The sequence below is a fragment of the Lampris incognitus genome, chromosome 20 (assembly GCF_029633865.1).
Source record: "Lampris incognitus isolate fLamInc1 chromosome 20, fLamInc1.hap2, whole genome shotgun sequence".
Lineage (NCBI taxonomy): Eukaryota > Metazoa > Chordata > Actinopteri > Lampriformes > Lampridae > Lampris > Lampris incognitus.
Window position 1 is genome coordinate 5,956,736 of NC_079230.1, and position 12,848 is coordinate 5,969,583.

At 51.4% G+C, this 12,848-nt stretch overlaps 3 protein-coding genes across 4 annotated transcripts in view; 2 read left to right on the forward strand and 1 right to left on the reverse strand.

Moving 5' to 3' along the window:
• Positions 1–12,848, forward strand: part of LOC130130775 (equilibrative nucleoside transporter 2-like) — a 331,770-nt gene that overhangs the window by 192,030 nt on the left and 126,892 nt on the right. The gene's annotated exons all lie outside the window — the stretch shown is intronic.
• Positions 1–12,848, forward strand: part of rela (v-rel avian reticuloendotheliosis viral oncogene homolog A) — a 238,703-nt gene that overhangs the window by 47,323 nt on the left and 178,532 nt on the right. The gene's annotated exons all lie outside the window — the stretch shown is intronic.
• aadat (aminoadipate aminotransferase) overlaps positions 1–12,848 on the reverse strand; it is a 19,595-nt gene continuing 6,747 nt past the window's right edge. For both annotated transcript variants that reach the window (XM_056300595.1, XM_056300594.1), the window contains 10 exons: positions 11,842–11,916; positions 11,494–11,703; positions 10,972–11,037; positions 9,979–10,061; positions 8,922–9,018; positions 2,844–2,905; positions 2,626–2,690; positions 2,343–2,449; positions 502–603; positions 1–400 (listed from right to left, as the gene is read on the reverse strand). In XM_056300595.1, coding sequence (XP_056156570.1) covers positions 359–400; positions 502–603; positions 2,343–2,449; positions 2,626–2,690; positions 2,844–2,905; positions 8,922–9,018; positions 9,979–10,061; positions 10,972–11,037; positions 11,494–11,703; positions 11,842–11,916 — 909 coding nt within the window. In that variant the 3' untranslated portion in view covers positions 1–358. The remainder of the gene's footprint in view (positions 401–501; positions 604–2,342; positions 2,450–2,625; positions 2,691–2,843; positions 2,906–8,921; positions 9,019–9,978; positions 10,062–10,971; positions 11,038–11,493; positions 11,704–11,841; positions 11,917–12,848) is intronic.

Sequence of the window (12,848 nt, forward strand, 5' to 3'; positions counted from 1 at the left end):
AAGACTTTATATAAACACTGACGTTGCTGTTCACGACAGCGATATAACGGCACTTTACAGTAGCATCCACTGCTTTACGGTACGCGGATGAGGATGAGGATGAGGAAGAAGGGAGTGGCCGGCAGGTTTGGCCCGGCTCTGCTAACGCTGCACAAACGCACCGGTTCGCTCAGAAGTCCCGGCTTCAAACAGCAGCACCCACCGCGACGGTGTGGAGAACCTCAGCCGGGGCCGCTGCTACGAAAACACGGGCGGACTCGACACACGGGGAACGGAAACGACCTTCTCGCTGAACATGCGGTTCATCTTCTCTCGCCGGAGGCTCCACTCTTCTTCTGCGGCCCCCCCCCCCCACTCCTCACAGAGCGTCTTTAATGAGCAAAGACAGCCTTCTGAACGCCTGGTGGAGGAGACGGGGAGAGAGGACAGTCATGTGAGAGCTGTACTGTTAACCTGCGTGTGTGTGTGTGTGTGTGTGTGTGTGTGTGTGTGCTTATTTACCTCATCTATCTGCTGTGGGGTGGAGAGGGAGAATGCTGCTCTGACATAGGGACATGGATCTGAGCTGTTAATCATGAACACACCTCCAGGAACCAGCAACACCTTACACACACACACACACACACACACACACACACACACACACACACACAGACACACACACATGTCAATGCTTTCAGTGCTGGGCCATGGTCCTGACAGAGGAGCTGGATGTTGGTGATGTAGCATCACAGGCGGGGTTGTGGCCTAAACCCCCCCCCGACTCACTTTACCGACTGTTTGTATTTGGGGAAATGGAGTTCGTCCCAACGTCCCCGCCTCAAATCACATCTCAGGACGTCGTTTCAGGAATCCGGCGTAAACCGGTGCTGCTCCGAAGACATTCTCGGGTTCGCACGGAGGCCGCTCAGTGACCCGTAACTAAAATTCACTTGGCATTCAGCGCTCCGCCCCTGCCTCTGCTACCCCCTCAGCCTGGTGTGGAGGCGTGGAGGCCCGTCATCACATCACCCACCACCTCTCCACACTTCGTCGATACAGAGAGGAGGCCTGGGGCTGGAGTCACACCTCATCGCCAAGCGTGCGTTTGCTATCTGGGGCTGCTCCTGCTTACCAGCGGACCACGTGTCTGTGGTCCAGAACACGGCCCGCCACCTTTCGCCACGAGCCCAACCCAACCCAACCCCCCCCCCCCGACAGGCCTTCGTGTCGTCGTCACAGCTTTGAGTCACATGGAAGGTTCAAGTGCAGACGCAGATTCATTTCACTTGTAAGACGCCGCCAATCCTCCCTTTTTTGGGGGGGGGTGTGGGGGGATTTGAACAAATCTTTAATTGTGCGTTCAATGAATGTTCCCATTGTTCAGATGGAGTGAGATGCCATCTACTATATTACTGAAAAAGCCTCCTTCTCTGTGTGTGTGTGTGTGTGTGTGGGCGGTATACGTGGGGGGAAAACACTCTGTTCCTAAATTCATGTCCCAGTGTGCATGGAAGCTGTTTTCCATGAACCGTCCCACACCACACTGGGTCAAAACACCAGCCTCACTCCCAGAGAGAGAGAGAGACAGGTAGAGAGAGAGACACAGAGGGAGAGAGAGATACAGGTAGAGAGGGAGAGAGAGACAGATGAAGAGAGAGAGGGGGAGAGAGAGAGAGACAGGGAGAGAGAGAGAGAGACAGGTAGAGAGAGAGAGATACAGGTAGAGAGGGAGAGAGAGACATAAAGAGAGAGATGAAGAGAGAGAGGGGGAGAGAGAGAGACAGGTAGATAGAGAGAGAGGGAGAGAGAGATACAGGTAGAGAGGGAGAGAGAGCAAGACAAAGAGGGAGAGACATGAAGGGAGAGAGGGGGAGAGAGAGCAAGACATAAAGAGGGAGAGAGAGGGAGACAGGTAGAGAGAGAGAGAGGTCTTCCTGTAGCAGCACATTAGATTTTAGGGGGAATGTCTTCTCCTTAAGTGTACGATGTTTGAATTTTACTCTATAAATCACAATAGAGCTGCTGTAAGAGACAAAATTAACCTGTGTGTCTGTCTCTCTCTGTGTTTGTGTGTGTGTGTCTCTGTGTGTGTGTGTGTCTCTCTGTGTCTGTGTGTGCGTGTGTGTCTCTCTGTGTCTGTGTCTCTCTCTCTCTCTCTCTGTGTCTGTGTGTGTGTCTCTCTGTGTCTGTGTGTGTGTCTCTCTCTCTGTGTCTGTGTGTGTGTCTCTCTGTGTCTGTGTGTGTGTCTCTCTCTCTGTGTCTGTGTGTGTGTGTGTCTCTCTCACTCTGTGTCTGTGTGTGTGTGTCTCTCTCTCTCTCTCTGTGTGTCTCTGTGTCGCTCTGTGTGTGTGTTTTCTGACCTCTTTCTCCAGCGCCTTCTCCATAATGAGCTGCTGGGTGTCTGTGATTCCCTTTAATTTGATCCAAAGGAACATGCCTGCAGACGGGGCGTGCCACTCTGCCACATCTGCGCACACACACACACACACACACACACACACACACACACATGGAAGGAACACACAAAGAAAGCGGGCAGTGCTGATGGCTGACTGACAGCCGAAGCATTTGAATAAAGCAGACAGACCATGACCTGTTTGTGCAGCAACTGTTGGTTGCGATGGACACAGCGAGTCCACAAACCTTTGAGCCACTTGTCTGCAGAAGAAATCATGGCGTCCCGCTGTGTCCTGTAAAACTCAATCACCCTGCACGAGAGAGGGGTTAAGAAAGACTCGCTGTCACACGCTGCTCATCTCACAGAAGGAAGAGGAAGTTATCCAGCCGTTAAGTCCTTCTTCCTCTTTTGACATGTCTCATACAGAGCGAGTGCAGATGTTGCATTGTGGGAGGAAACCTACCCGTCTATGTGCTGGAGGAAGCCATCCTGACCCCAACCGTGCAGCAGCTGGGACACCATCAGCTTTACAGAGAGAGGAAGAGGAGGCATATTCACTTCATCTGTGGTCGCTCAGTCAGGTAAAATCACCACACGACGTCTTCCCACAGCGTGGCCAGCGTGGTCTATTCCGTTGCCTAGCAACACGGGAATCGCCGGATCGAGTCCCCGTGTTACCTCCGGCTGGGTCGGGCGTCCCTACAGACACAATTGGCCGTGTCTGCGGGTGGGAAGCCGGATGTGGGTGTGTGTCCTGGTCGCTGCCCTACCGCCTCCTCTGGTCGGTCGGGGTGCCTGTTCAGGAGAGAGGGGGGGCTGGGGTCCCCCTGGTAAAACTCCTCACTGTCAGGTGAAAAGAAGTGGCTGGCGACTCCACATGTATCGGAGAAGGCATGTGGTAGTCTGCTGCAGCCCTTCCCTGATCGGCAGAGGGGGTGGAGCAGCGACCGGGACGGCTCGGGAAGGGTGGGGTAATTGGCCGAGTACAACTGGGAGGAAAAAGCCCCAAATAAATAAATAACCCCTGCAGCTTTCTATGATTGTACTTTCATCATCAATCACTATGCATTTGGCGTTTTATTACTCTAATGCCCATGCTAGCATGCTAGCAGTTAGCGGCACGGTGGCGCAGTGGTTCGCACTGTCGCCTCACAGCAAGAAGGTCCTGGGTTCGAACCCCGGGTCGTCCAGCCTTGGGGGTCGTCCCAGGTCGGCCTCTGTGTGGGTTTGCATGTTCTCCCCGGGTCCGCGGTGGGTTTTCTCCGGGTGCTCCGGTTTCCCCCACCATCAAAAAGACGTGCGTGTTAGGGTTAATACTCCTGTCTGTGCCCCTGAGCAAGGCATGGCAAGAGTTGGTCCCCGGGCGCTGCACGGCGGCTGCCTACTGCTCCTGGCTACACAGCTGGGATGGGTTAAATGCCGAGCCTAATTTCCCCACGGGGATCAATACAGTATATGCTATCACCATCCCGTCTGTCTGTCTGTCTCACTGCTTCTGTGAGACGGTCCACCGGGTGAACAGATCAGAGCATCCTTGACTCATCTTATCTCAGAGTGTACGACCGGGCCTGTGTTCCTCCTCAGAGAGACGGGGCCTGGTGGTGACGTGAGCATTACTGAATGCAAGACCACGACCATGAAATGTTCACCGAGTATTATAATAGAAATATTATATTGATTATTAGTCTCTCATATTTGTATTTTGTGTGTGTGTGTGTGTGTGCAACATGTCAGGGGAAGGGAGAAACATTTGCTAGCTAGTACAGGAACATCAAATTAAGCCGTGATTTGCTCTTATTTTGTCTTGGAATCCGGTCAGAATGGTTTTATCCATAAGAACAGTAACAACATCACCGTCCGACGAAGGCAAGCAGGAGTAAAGAGATGCCTTGTGTTTAGATTTCAGATTGATAGATATTATATTATATTATATTATATCATCCGTCCATCCATTATCCAAACAGCTTATCCTGCTCTCAGGGATGCTGGAGCCTATCCCAGCAGTCATTGGGTGGCAGGCAGTCACACCTAGGGGCAATGTAGTACGGCCGAGTCACCTGACCTACATGTCTTTGGACTGTGGGAGGAAACCCACACAGACACAGGGAGAACATGCAAACTCCACGCAGAGGACGACCCGGTATGACCCCCAAGGTCGGACTACCCCGGGGCTCGAACCCAGGACCTTCTTGCTGTGAGGTGACCGCGCTAACCACTGCGCCACCGTGCCGCCCGTTATATTATATTATGTTACATTTTTTTGTATTATATTGTATTGTATTGCAACCCAGCCGCTGAGGATGCACAAGCCAGTGCATCCTTAGTGCCGGTCCCAAGCCCGGACAAATGGGGAGGGTTGCGTCAGGAAGGGCATCCGGCGTAAAATCTTTGCCAAATCAAATATGCGGATCATAAATAAGATGGGATGATCCGCTGTGGCGACCCCTAACGGGAGCAGCCGAAAGTAGTAGTAGATATTGTATTGTATTGTAACCGGTACTATACAGCGCGAGCAATAGTCCAGTCAGGACCACACCTCAAGTCGTTCTCCTCAGATCCAATAACAAGCCATTGCTTTTGTTGTTTTTTTCTCGACTTTGTGCGGCTGACAGCTCACTCTTCAACAAGGTATTAACCTCTGCTTGTCAATACAGGGATTGAAATTTATTTTGTTTTTCACAAATATCATTTCCTGTTTGAAAATGCACTAGTGTGCGATAGCATTGCGCTAGCAATAACAGTAGCATGTGTGTGTGTGTCTCACATCTGTGCCGCTGATTTAAAACCAACATGTCCATCTAGATCACATGGACAGCAGACAGAGAAAGACGGCTTTAGTCCTTTTTTTTGGGGAGATTTTCGTCCCCTGTTCCTCATTCCCAACTGATCCAGGCGTCTGACTGGGTTTTATTGGTTTTGGGAGCCAGCAGCTGTTCTGTGACTCGGTGCAGGAGAACCAGAGGCCGTCCAGACGGAGGCTGGTGAAGCATTAACCTCGGTGTTGACTCTGATCGACTCATAATTCACTGTAAACCCCCTTTGGAAGGGGCGAGGGTCACCTGAACGAGCCCTCTCGTGTTGGCGTGTATGTGCGGCGGTTGTAGCTGTTGGGGGTCAGATGTGGCCGAGGTCACGTTGGGTTTCCAAATCCTTTGCCAGTTTGTTTGCGGTTTTCCCACATGACCAACGAATTCCAGGGAACTTAAAACGAGCACAGAAAAGGATCTGGAAACCCATTTGGATGGAGAGGATTTTGCTGTGGGCCCTGATACAATCAACCCCGTCCAAAAGTGCACCGATGCGATCAACCCCACCCAGAAACGAAGTGATAAGGATTCAAATAGAGAGATCAGCACATCAATACGTTTTATCTTGACACATAGCCTCTATAATTCACCTCACAGACTGCCGGTAGGTCTACCCACTGCATGATCTCAATAGAGCTTAAAAATAAAATAAAACATAGGATGCTGAAGCGGGGCAGGCTAAGCTAACTGCTAGCCCACGCAGACCGGCAGTTCCGATAACACCGAGGGCGGTCTGGCGGCGGCCTCGCCTGTGTTTTTAGTGTCGTCGTGTGGCGTGCGGGGAGGTGTGTCGAAGGTGTCTGGCTGGGAGAGCTGGCGCTGGATCGGCTGGGGGAGCCTGGTCTGCTGCGTCCTGTGGGCCCAAGGACCACGGCCCTGACCGGAACCGCGCCCGAAGAGGAAACACCGAGGGCGGTCTGACAGGACGCGGAAGCGGGGCAGGCTAAGCTAACTGCTAGCCCATGCAGACCGGCAGTCATCCTGGCTGGCGTTCGTTCTCTGGACAGGGTTTCTTTTTGTTTTGTTTAGTTAGTTATGTGTTAGTTTGGATATGTGTGTTCTTGTAGTTTTTGGATGTGTGTGTTTGTCTTTGTGTTGCGCCGCTGTGGGCTGGGGGGAAACGATGTTTCATTTCATTTCACGAGCCCAAGTGCACGAAATGAAGCGACAAATGAAGTGTTTCGGGTTCTGGTTCTGAGCGACGGCTGGAGTCACCGGTCACGTTTGGCGCTGGAGCACAGCCAAGCTTCTTTTCCTGTTTTCCCGCTCGGATCGCAGTCACAGGAACAGGACGTAATAAATAAGTCCGGGGCAGCGCTCGCATACCGGAGATCCATTAAACAAACAGAGGAAGTGTACTCCTGCTGTGTTTGTCCACATGCTGGCTGAGCTGAGCGGCTCCGTGCTGATAACAGCGGTGCAGCCGTAGCCGTGTAAGTGATCCTAATTAGAAGGAGCTGGGCCCTTATGGGAGCAGGTGAGCAGACTGGAGGACTGTCGCGCCGGCTTTCAACACAAGATTTATTGAGCCGCTGAAGTAAAACCGGACTCGGGTATGGTACTTTTCATGTCTGACATCACAGCTTCAGTGAGACACAGTGATTTGTGGAACTTGTGGTGTTGTCGGTAATCACTTAGGCTTCATTTACACCGCAGGTCTTTGAGTTTCCCCCCTTATTCTCCCCAATTGTATCCGGCCAGTTACCCCACTCTTCCGAGCCGCCCCGGTCGCTGCTCCACCCGCCTCTGCCGATCCGAGGAGGGCTGCAGACTACCACGTCTCCTCCCATACATGTGGAGTCGGCAGTCGCTTCTTTTCACCCGACAGTGAGGAGTTTCACCAGGGGAGGATCACGCTATTCCCCCCAGTTCCCCCTCCCCCCTGAACAGGCGCCCTGACCGACCAGAGGAGGCGCTAGTGCGGCGACCAGGACACATACCCACATCCGGCTTCCTACCCACAGACACGGCCAATTGTGTCTGTAGGGACGCCCGACCAAGCCGGAGGTAACACAGGGATTCGAACCGGTGATCCCCGTGTCGGTAGGCAACAAAATAGGCCGCTACGCTACCTGGACGCCCTTCACCGCAGGTCTTCATGCCCAGTTCCAATATTTTGCCTAAATCCAATTTTTATGACCCCCCTGTTTGTCGACTTTTAACAGTGACCCATGTCCGGTTCCTGTGCTTCCACCATAACTCTTTGGCTTTAACAGGCAGCACGCGTCGGCCTTCACGAGAGTTCGGTCACCGATGAGGAAGTAAATGACCACGCGTCACCACGTCATTCAAAACACCGCAAGACTGTGACAGCCTCGCATTCATAGGTGGATTATGAGACAAAGGGCCTCTGGGCTCAGATCTGTAAAAGGGCCTCCCTCCCTGGCACACAAGCTACACTGGGTTGCAGCCAACAGCACAATAACTAAACTTACCTGCCCCTCAGCAGGATTTACAGCACACATACACACAACTAACGCCAACGGCATGTTAACTAAGACAAACTACATGCACCTGCAGTTTCCTTCAGTTTTTCAGCAGGACTTTTTGGGCTGTTTTTGACTAAGCCCTTTGACTACGTGGCAAGAAATGCAAAGTTAATAACGCCGACTTCATACAGAGGCTCTGGCTTAGGGGCCCCCTGAGCCCTTGGGCCCCTGGGCCTGGGCCTGTTCAGTAATCCACCCATGGTTGCATTTTTTTTTAAGCCTGTGCTGTCGGCATTCTTGGCATCGAACACAGGGAATTCATATGCCAAGGGGAGTTCAGGTTCTCCACCTGCAAAGGCAGCCTTTATCAATGATCAAGAATCACTTATCTGTGGGATGACAAGAGCTCAGGGGTTTTTGTTACACATGTATAGCCACTACCGGTCTCCCTCAGCATTTCTGAGCTAAACAACCAACCAGCATCGCTTCTCCAAGTGGGGGACAATCGCCACAAGACAGACAAAGAAACTCAGAAATGAAGAATGACAACATGCTTCTGATAAGACCCGGGACACAGGGACAGTCGTTGACACGTGTTCGACAAACCGTGATTAAATCGAGCTTATCAATATCGGTTCGGGACAGCAGTTATAGTGATAAAGGAGAAGCAAGCGAGCAAAGCTTTGTTTATGTAGCACATTTCATCCCAGGCGTAAGCACGACGGGCTTCACAGCGCGTGGGCTACCACCGAGGTGGCAGCCACATAAAAACATGTGGTAGGGTAAAAACTAAAAACATTAGATATAATTAAACACATAAATAATAACCGAGTTCGAAACCATTAAGCAGTAAAATAAATGAATAAAATAAAAATAAGCCCAGCAACCGACCAATAAAAAAATATTTGAATTAAAACCATTAAAAAGGGAGTAAAATATAATTCCATAAGATAATAATTAAGACCAGCAATTTATAAAATACAAAAAAAAAATACTGTTACGGAGAAACATTTACTCAATTACCGTAACGAGAGTAGTTGTAATTTGTTATTTTCCACCTCTGGATATAAATGTGTGTAGGCCGACATAAAGAAGAGTAAAAACCGGGTTCAGAAAGTCCAACTTCAAACCGTGTATTTGTTCCAACCAACTGATTCTTACTGCTCTTAGCTGGAGGGGAAACTGGTTGGTGAAAGCAGTTGGTTTAGCACACGGTTGGAGCAAACAAATACGTAATTAGGACTTTGACTTCCTGGTCCTGGTTTTAACACCTCTGTGGACGTGTGCGTTGAGGAGCTGGTTCACCTGTGTGAAGGAGCTGGTGTGCATCGTGGAGGCCTGGATGTGAAGCACCACCCGGTCCACCAGCGGCTTGGGACCGGTCACAAAGCCGATTCTCAATCTGGTGTGATAAAGGAACAAGAAAAATGGTATGTAAAGACAAGCTTATCCAAGTATTTCAGCTCGTTCTAAAAATCTCAATCGCTTATCTCAAGTTCAAGATGTCGCTAGTAAAATTTTCTTACCCCACTGACAGATTTTATTGATTGTTTTGTGGTAACAGGACTTGTTTCAAGACAGTTAATCTTAAAAAGAAAAAAATCTTCAATCAAGTTCATTCATCCATTATCCAAGCCGCTTATCCTGCTCTCAGGATGCTGGAGCCTATCCCAGCAGTCATTGGGCGGCAGGCGGGGAGACACCCTGGACAGGCCGCCGGTCCATCACAGGGCCAACACACACACACACACACACACACACCTAGGGACAATGTAGTACGGCCGATTCACCTGACCTACATGTCTTTGGACTGTGGGAGGAAACCGGAGCCCCCGGAGGAAACCCACACAGACACGGGGAGAACATGCAAACTCCACACAATGGACGACCCGGGACGACCCCCAAGGTTGGACTACCCCGGGGCTCGAACCCAGGACCTTCTTGCCGTGAGGCGACCGCGCTAACCACTGCACCACCGTGGCCCCTTAACTCAAGTTTCTCGTTTTAAATGTTCTTTATAAAGAGACTTATGATCATGAAACAAGTGCACTTCCTTCTAACAAGCAACATGACCTGCCTGTGGGGTAAGAACATTTTACCAGCAATGTCCTGACATAAGTACTGACTTAAAACGAGATAAAGCACCTCGATAAGCTTGTCTGTTTTGCAGTGATAAGAGTTGACACATGGAGCGCACAGAGATGCTATATTTAACGGAGTATAAACATGCATGAGTGAGTGATGGACGCGGTTTACGTGTCACGTTGTGACTTGCTGGAAATCTTTGCCTGCACCAGCAGCATGTCAGTCAAACCGGGGGGGAGGGGGGGGGCAGGGTAAATGGAGGGTTAACAAGCCTCACCCTGAAGACAGGATCTTCGAGAAGGAGTCGGTCCTGATGATTCTGCCGTCAACGTCCATGGAGAGGAAGGTGGGCGCCCACGGCTGTCGGATAAATAATGAGGGTGAGGTTTCACTATACCACACCCTAAATTCACACGCAACTGGTGACTCTACACGTGGGAACGATATCCTTCCTCTTTCCGTCTCTCCCAATTAAAGTGCCGCGACATCCCGTGTGAATAAATCAAATCGAACCACAGGACGGTTTAATTGTGTTGACAACCAGGAGGAGAGTTTCTCAAGGGGCTTTAGTCACATTTTCACATCACCCGTTCTGATGTTTTGGGTGACTACATTAACAAACCTTCGTTTTGAAAATACATTGAACTGGATCTTTAATATCACGCCCCCCTAAATCCTTCCTCAGTCCAACGTACTAATAATAGAGGAAGACGGTTTACTTTTTTTTCTTTTTTGGATTTTTTCCCCCTTTTTCTTCCCAATTGTATCCGGCCAATTACCCCACTCTTCCGAGCCGTCCCGGTCTCTGCTCCACCCCCTCTGCTGATCCGGGGAGGGCTGCAGACTACCACATGCCTCCTCCCATACATGTGGAGTCGCCAGCTGCTTCTTTTCACCTGACAGTGAGGAGTTTCACCAGGGGGACGTAGCACGTGGGAGGATCACGCTATTCCCCCCAGTTCCCCCTCCCCCCTGAACTGGCGCCCTGACCGACCAGAGGAGGCGCTAGTGCAGCAACCAGGACACATACCCACATCTGGCTTCCCGCCCGCAGACACGGACAATTGTGTCTGTAGGGACGCCCGACCAAGCCGGAGGCAACACGGGGATTCAAACCGGAGATGCCCCTGTTGCTAGGCAACATAACAGACCGCCACGCCCCCCCGGATGCCTGATTTGAATATTTTTTCTGGATCTATACTTAGTCCAGTACCTTAGCATGTCTCTTCAGACCGAATGGACGACATTGGAGCCAAGTGAACTGTCGTACCTTTTCAAACTGCAGGAAGTAGTAGGGGTCATCCTCGATGATGAGCATGTCGTACTGCCGCGCCAGCTGTCAAACCAGGCAGGAGGTCAGTGAACGCAAAAGCAAATCAACGCGACTGCCTTTCAACGGGTCATTTGCCTGCCCTGTGTCGTGAATATGTGTGGCTGGAGAGGGAGGGAGAGGGAGAGGGAGAGGGAGGGAGAGACTGGAAGGAAGACATGAGGGTAATACATGGGGTCACACATCATGCTGACTTATCCAGATTAAGCACATGCAGCATAAGGTTTGGTTGAGAAAAATAAACCCCTGGTAGTTCAGATGCGGCCATTGTATGAGTCCCATTTTCCAAGGCCTGTTACTTAAACTGCGTTCGTAAAAATCACATTTGAAAATCGACAACCAGCTGCTTTTCTTTTCTTTCCTCAGGTTACGATTGTTGTTAATGTGACGTGATGTGGTTCACGTCCGTCATTTGGATGTTTTCTGTCATTTACAGCTCGGCAAACAGGAAGCAGCGCGCACCTCATAGACTTCTCTTTTCCTCTGAGCGGTCATGGAGGCGCCGGTGGGGTTTCCTCCATTGGGGATGGTGTAGAGGATCTTCGGAGCGGTGCTGCCCGGCTTGTGAACCTCTGACGGATCCCAGCGAGACAGCACCTCCTTCAGAGCTGCAGGTACCATGCCGTGCTGGTCACCGGGGACGTTGATTAAGTTGCAGCCGAGCGGCTGGAGCTACAGGGGCGAGAGAGAGCGAGAGAGAGAGAGTTGGAGACGGAGAAAGGTGGAGAGAGGGAAACCTGACAGAGAGCAGTGGAAAACCCTCATGGATGTGTGCACGTGTGTGTGTGGGCGTGTTTGTTTTGCTGTTACCGCCGCGAGCGTCCCTGAGTAAGTCGGAGCGTCCAGCAGAACGTTGTCTCCGGGGTTGACGAGCATCTCAAACACCTGCCGAGAACATCAGACAGACATCAGACTGGACCTTAGACCACCTCTCCTGCAACAAACCCCAACAAAACCCGACGTCATCCAAACCACAACTTTGCTATCAAATGTGAAATCTATGGCGTCCGGGTAGCGGCCTCCCAACACGGGGATCGCAGGATCGAATCCCTGTGTTACCTCCGACTCTACAGACAAAATTGGTCGTGTTTGCAGGTGGGGAGCCGGATGTGGGTATGTGTCCTGGTCGCTGCACTAGCGCCTCACCTGGTTGGCCGGGGTGCCTGTTTAGGGGGAAGGGGGAACTAGGGGGAATAGTGGGATCCCCCCACGTGCTACGCCCCCCTGGCGAAACTCCTCACTGTCAGGTGAAAAGAAGCGGTGGGCGACTCCACATGTATGGGAGGAGGCATGTGGTAGTCTGCAGCCCTCCCCGCATCGGCAGAGGGGGTGGAGCAGCGACCGGGACGGCTCGGAAGCGTGGGGTAATTGGCCGGGTACAATGCGGGAGAAGAAAAAAAAAACAATAAAAAATTGGGCGGCACGGCGGCGCAGCGGTTAGTGCTGTCGCCTCACGGCAAGAAGGTCCTGGGTTCGAACCCCGGCGTTGTCCAACCTTGGGGGGGGGGTCATCCTCTGTGTGGAGTTTACATGTTCTCCCCGTGTCTGCGGTGGGTTTTCTCCGGGTGCTTTGGTTTCCCCCACCATCAAAAAGAAACATGCATTTTAGGGTTACTCCTGTCTGTGCCCCTGAGCAAGGCAATGGGAAAAGAACTGGAGTTGGTCCCCGGGTGCTGCACAGCAGCTGCCCACTGCTCCTAGCTACACAGCTAGGATGGGTTAAATCCAGAGCCTTATTTCCCTTCATTTCCCTCCCTACTTCATTCTATTGTAAAGCACTTTGTAACCATGTTAGCAAAAGTACTAGCGATAGCACA